General features: G+C 31.8%; 1 protein-coding gene across 5 annotated transcripts in view; it reads right to left on the reverse strand.

The window, feature by feature from the left end:
* Positions 1-1,045: 1,045 nt before the first annotated feature.
* LOC111703408 (uncharacterized) overlaps positions 1,046-5,952 on the reverse strand; it is an 11,199-nt gene continuing 6,292 nt past the window's right edge. For 3 of the 5 annotated variants that reach the window (XM_023475343.1, XM_023475344.1, XM_023475345.1), the window contains one exon: positions 1,634-2,585. In XM_023475343.1, the coding sequence (XP_023331111.1) occupies positions 1,726-2,585 (860 nt within the window). In that variant the 3' untranslated portion in view covers positions 1,634-1,725. Of the gene's footprint in view, positions 2,586-5,952 lie in introns of all 5 variants that reach the window. The other 2 variants (XM_023475341.1, XM_023475342.1) reach the window with 1 other exon arrangement.

Consider the following 5,952-nt stretch of genomic DNA (forward strand, 5'->3'; position numbering starts at 1 on the left):
GCAACATTATTGGAACGACTTTGTGACCTCTTAGCTCCTCTATCCTGGGTAAATATCAGAAATTCAAACTCATATTTTTCTTCTCAATAGATCTTCAATAAGAGGTGTTATGATTGGAAACTTATAAGATTTCAATTTTTCGTGATATTCACTTTAGTTTAACGTGCTTACACTGTCCAAGAAACTACATCACAGATTACTTAAGTTTGATCAGTTCGTATTTGTTTAATAGTTCTAAGATCACACAGTATTAAAGAGTAATATCTTTAGGTTCCAAGATCATGGTATTAAAGAGTAATATCTCTAGGTTCCCAGATTATGGTATTAAAGAGTAATATCTCTAGGTTCCAAGATCATGGTATTAAAGAGTAATATCTCTAGGTTCCAAGATCATGGTATTAAAGAGTTGTATATCTCGGTTCCAAGATCATAGTATTAAAGATTTATATCTCTAGGTTCCAAGATCATGGTATTAACGAGTAATATCTCTAGGTTCCAAGATCATGGTATTAAAAGAGTAGTATGTCTAGGTTCCAAGATCATGCTATTAAAGAGTAAAATCTCTAGGTTCCAAGATCATAGTATTAAAGATTTTTATCTCTAGGTTACAAGATCATGGTATTAAAGAGTTGTATCTCTAGGTTACAAGATCATGGTATTAAAGAGTTGTATCTCTAGGTTCCAAGATCATAGTATTAAAGATTTATATCTCTTGGTACTAGTCTATACACTCGGTTTAGCCGGAGTAGTGCCCACACGTGCCAATGTATGTTTTCCTACCCCATAATTTTAAAAACAAGTTTAGGTTTTCATACTCTAAATTCTACATATACTTTACAAGGGCCGCGTATACCTAAAGGCACTACTGACCAACAACAGGGGGAATCAGAATTCTGCCCTGCAGCATCCTTCAACAAATATTCTAAACAATCTACTCAAGTTTGATCTTTATTTTTAAATATCTTTTAAGCGCAGCAGACAAAGTTTCTTGCGTTAAAAAATTAAGTCTTTTTTGAGCTCTAGACACTAACAAATATAAGAATAATAAAACTTTATATTTATTCACAGCCAAAGGTATCACAGGGATTTCATATTTTAATTTATAATCAAGCTAATATTCTTGTCAGAAATGACAAAATTCAAAAGCTGCAATTTTACAAATATTTCTCAACTATATAAATTCATTCACAATAGTATCTACTTAATTTGTAGTAATTTGAATCTAATTTGTTTTTAAGTGAACTTAAAAATTTTGAAAGGGTTGAAAATGTTGAAGTTTGAATTATGCTTGATAGATTGATTGATTAACTTCACACTAAACACGAGTACATATATATAAATATAATTATACATACTGCAGATATACCACTACGGGTCGGGGAAATGGGAGGGTGATTAAAGAAATTTAATATTTCAAAAAAATCATAATTCATTGAGGGTTTAGAGCACAAAGTACATATTGTTGAGATTTGTTTTTCGAGATTCTTTGTTTTGTGTACGTTGTACAGTTCATGCATAAAGGTTCATGCATATTACACTGTTCAGGGGTTTCCCTCAATTGTGTTTCATCACATTTCACTTGGATAGTTTGTATATCCATTATATGATATATTTTGATTTTAGTTGTCAGAGGTTTATATTTTCCAGTTGCAGCTAGATTTAAAACATCGAGTTTAGAATTGTGTGTTCTAAGATTAATTTACTCTTTAAGTTTTAGTACCCATACTATGCTATAGGATTGGACAAGTATAGTACCATAATGAAGAGTAGAGATGAGAAACCATGAACTGGAGCAGAACTAGTAGGTTGGGATGAGAGAGCTTGAAGGCAAGGTCCTGTCTCTGATATGCTGTAAACCGGAGCTTCTAAACCACAACCAGTATCTCCCACGTGGAGTAGCTTATCCGCAGAGCTAAGACATATTGTGGAGATGGAATCTTCTCGACGAAGAATTAGATTACTTCGTCCATCCTGTGTCCAGTGTGAATGACAAGTATATGAGGTTCTTGTAATATTTCCAGGTTCACACTCAGACTCTACAGTCAGGGAACTGGATCCACAACCAGCTGTGAGATGAAGAGAGGTTGGAGTAGAACAATCAGATAATATAGATACTCCTGGTACTCCAGGTACTCCTGATACCCCTGGTACTCTAACCATCTCCAACTGGTATCTACCGGAGAGAGAACATGTCTGTACAGGAATTTGGTTGGAAACCAATAAAAATGATTTGATAACAGAATAGGTAAAGTAAAGCTGACTACAAGCTTCAATTGGATTCCTGGCTTTAGGACCAAACCTAGCAGAGATCACTCCATCAGAGGATTTAGTTATTTCTGTGCAAACAAAACCTGAATCACATTTACTCTTGACGTATGTTACAACTCGGGTTGTCAATGTATCTGAACCAACAAGGGAATGACAGCTCAAGAAGGATTTCTCCGGGTTGAATTTATCTTGAAAGTTCTCCAACTTGAATCCATGATTTGAATGAACCTGGATATATATCTCTGAGTTTAATGATCTCCAAGTCCTGTGGTTTACAAACCAATCTGGAAACCTGCAATCCTGCTCCGGAGGTTCAACTGAAATAAAATATATTTATAATGATTGTAAAATATGCAGTGTATAGAGTGCAAACTACATATAGCATAATCAGACATTGTTAACCATATAAAAGCAATATATCTGTATTTTTACTACGAGTCAAGGTAAAACTAATATTTTCTAAATATTGGATGTGCACTTTCATTTAATAAATATTTTTTAGGGTTATCTTTACTTTTCCTTCTAATTTTATTAGTCCTGGATAAAAAAAGTTGTAATATAGAGGGTTTTATAGAATATTGTCTTGTGGAAATCTAGAATTGGATAAAACGCAGAATCATGGACCTAAAAATAGTTAATTATTTTATATAAAAGATGTGAGATGTCCCCCTTTTTCTGAATACTATAATGAGTATAATGTAAAGCACTGCATGTATAGGTTTATATAGAAATAACTGAGTTATACAATTACAACAGTAATGCATTCCCTGCTGGTAGCACAATATAATAGAATTGGATACAAGAGAATATTTGGGAATATGATAGAATAGAATAGGATAGATTCAAGAATATAGTATGAATAGGATAGAATAGAATAGGATAGATTCAAGAATATAGTATGAATAGGATAGAATAGAATAGGATAGATTCAAGAATATAGTATAAATAGGATAGAAAAGTAAAGGTTTAGGTATAATGTGATTTCATATAGCTAGCATTAATACTGTCTACCTAGAATTAAATACAATCTAGTGTCTACTCCTGTATCCCCAACTATTATGTATTATGTGTATTTAAGCATATTGCAGATATTTAAATATTAATACAAACTCAGACAAACTGTAATATGTAGAACAGATAATAAACACAAGTAGAACATTACTTTGCATTTTTGTCTTTCTCCCCCCCCCTTCCCTTTAGCCTCCTCCTCCTCCTCCCCTTCCCTTTAGCCTGCTCCTCCTCCCCCCCCCTCCTCTACAATATTCTAGGGTGGGATGTTGGAATGAATTGTTGAATCAAATTTAAGAAATACCTAGAATTATTTTACTACGTTCAAGGATTTGTGCATCATAAAATGTATCATATGCTTGAAATGTATTGTATTGTATACTTGTGTCCCTAACTGTATTGTATACTTGAAATGTCCCTAATTGTATTATATACTTTAATAGTTCCTAACTGTATTATATACTTGAAGTGTCTCTAACTGTATNCTACTAGGTCTACTAGGTCTACTAGGTCTACTAGGTCTACTAGGTCTACTAGGTCTACTAGGTCTACTAGGTCTACTAGGTCTACTAGGTCTACTAGGTCTACTAGGTCTACTAGGTCTACTAGGTCTACTAGGTCTAGGTGTATATCTTCTTTAGATTTTCTAAATATTGGTTAAAAATTCAGGATAAAAAAAATCTTGAGAATACGGATTACCGAGCTCGACCTATTCGAGCTAAATCGAATTAAACTGTTTTCGTATTTTCTTTATCATCCATCTTATTAATAAATGTATTAAATACGAATGCAAAAGTCCAATAAAATTAAGATAAATTTATACTACAGAAGCAAAACACAAAAAATACAAAAAAGGGGAAATGAAGGCTCGCTGTGAAATGGGGTTAAAACTCTAAGAAGTAATTGCTCGGTAAGAAAATGGGTTTGGGAGTTAAGGTTTACTTTGGAAATGGGTTTGAAAGTTAAGGTTTACTTTAGAAATGGGTTTGAAAGTGAAGGTTTACTTTGGAAATAGATTGTTTAAATTTAATGACTCAGTCTGATTGTGCGGGAAAAAAAACAATATTATAAAAGAAAAAAAGAAAGGAACTGAGTTTTTGCCATAAATTCAGGTTTTCTAATTCCTATATCTTTGCAATCCAATGTCTTATACCTTTGATATTTCAAACTATGAACTCTGTTAGATTAAGTAGTCAAAGTTTGATACCATTAAAGTTAACACCATCAGTTTGAGAATATATCAGTGTGTGAAAATTTGAGTTTGTGGCAAAAACTCAATTCCTTTGAAAAAAAGTGACTTTCATTTTTCTAAAATGTCAAATTGTTAGATAAAAACAATTTGAAAAATCTATTTTTATATTTGTGACATTTGCGTTTAAGGCATTAAATATTCTGCAGCAAGCAAACTAAATTTTTCTTAAAGAAAGTTTAGATTCGAAATCATGCAATAGATCCAGAATATGCAGATATGGCTGATAATACAATACATCTTCAAACCATGCAATAGATCCAGAATATGCAGATATGGCTGATAATACAATACATCTTCAACACACAATAGATCCAGAATATGCAGATATGGCTGACAATACAATACATCTTCAAACCACAATAGACCCAGAATATGCAGATAAGGCTGATAATACAATACATCTTCAAATCATGCAATAGATCCAGAATATGCAGATATGGCTGACAATACAATACATCTTCAAACCACAATAGATCCAGAATATGCAGATATGGCTGACAATACAATACATCTTCAAACCACAATAGACCCAGAATATGCAGATATGGCTGATAATACAATACATCTTCAAACCATGCAATAGATCCAGAATATGCAGATATGACTGATAATACAATACATCTTCAAACCACAATATCTAACTAATAGTAATGTCAAAATATCAAGAGGGTGGGNATCTGCATATATTTTTATACAGAATATTTTATGTAAATTGAATCTATGATTTGTTCTAAAATAATGCATTTTCTGTAAATAAATCTGATCACTCATTCCATTTACTCCCTGAGTACAATGTAATGTAATATGAAAATGGAGCACTGAAGTGTTTTTGAGATGAATGTTAGTGATAACTTATTTACGATAAGATAAAAATGTTAAGTAATGTCTAGATACATAATCTATTTTTACCAAGGTCAAATATCTAAACATATTTATTATATAAAAATATATTGTTGACCAGTCAGCAGAAACTAAATATATTTCTCAAATATTATACTCTGATAAGTATAGTATCAATATATCAAAATAAACATACTGGTTTACTTCTGCAAGAATATATATTAAATAAATCATTTAAAAATCTAGTTTCAATCTAATTATTTAATGTCATTATTTTCCTAACTGTATTATATACTTGAAGTGTCTCTAACTGTATTATATGCTTGAAGTGTTCCTAACTGTATTATATACTTAAAGTGTCTCTAACTGTATTATATGCTTGAAGTGTTCCTAACTGTATTATATACTTGAAGAGTCTCTAACTGTATTATATACTTGAAGTGTCTCTAACTGTATTATATGCTTGAAGTGTTCCTAACTGTATTAAATTTATATACATATCTCTATCTCTGTAGTTCTGTGTGGTATATTTTGTCAATCAAGTGAAAAGTGTCGGTCAACCCATCAGTGTATAGTATGCATGT

This window comes from Eurytemora carolleeae, unplaced genomic scaffold, assembly GCF_000591075.1.
Source record: "Eurytemora carolleeae unplaced genomic scaffold, Eaff_2.0 scaffold547, whole genome shotgun sequence".
Taxonomy (NCBI): domain Eukaryota; kingdom Metazoa; phylum Arthropoda; class Copepoda; order Calanoida; family Temoridae; genus Eurytemora; species Eurytemora carolleeae.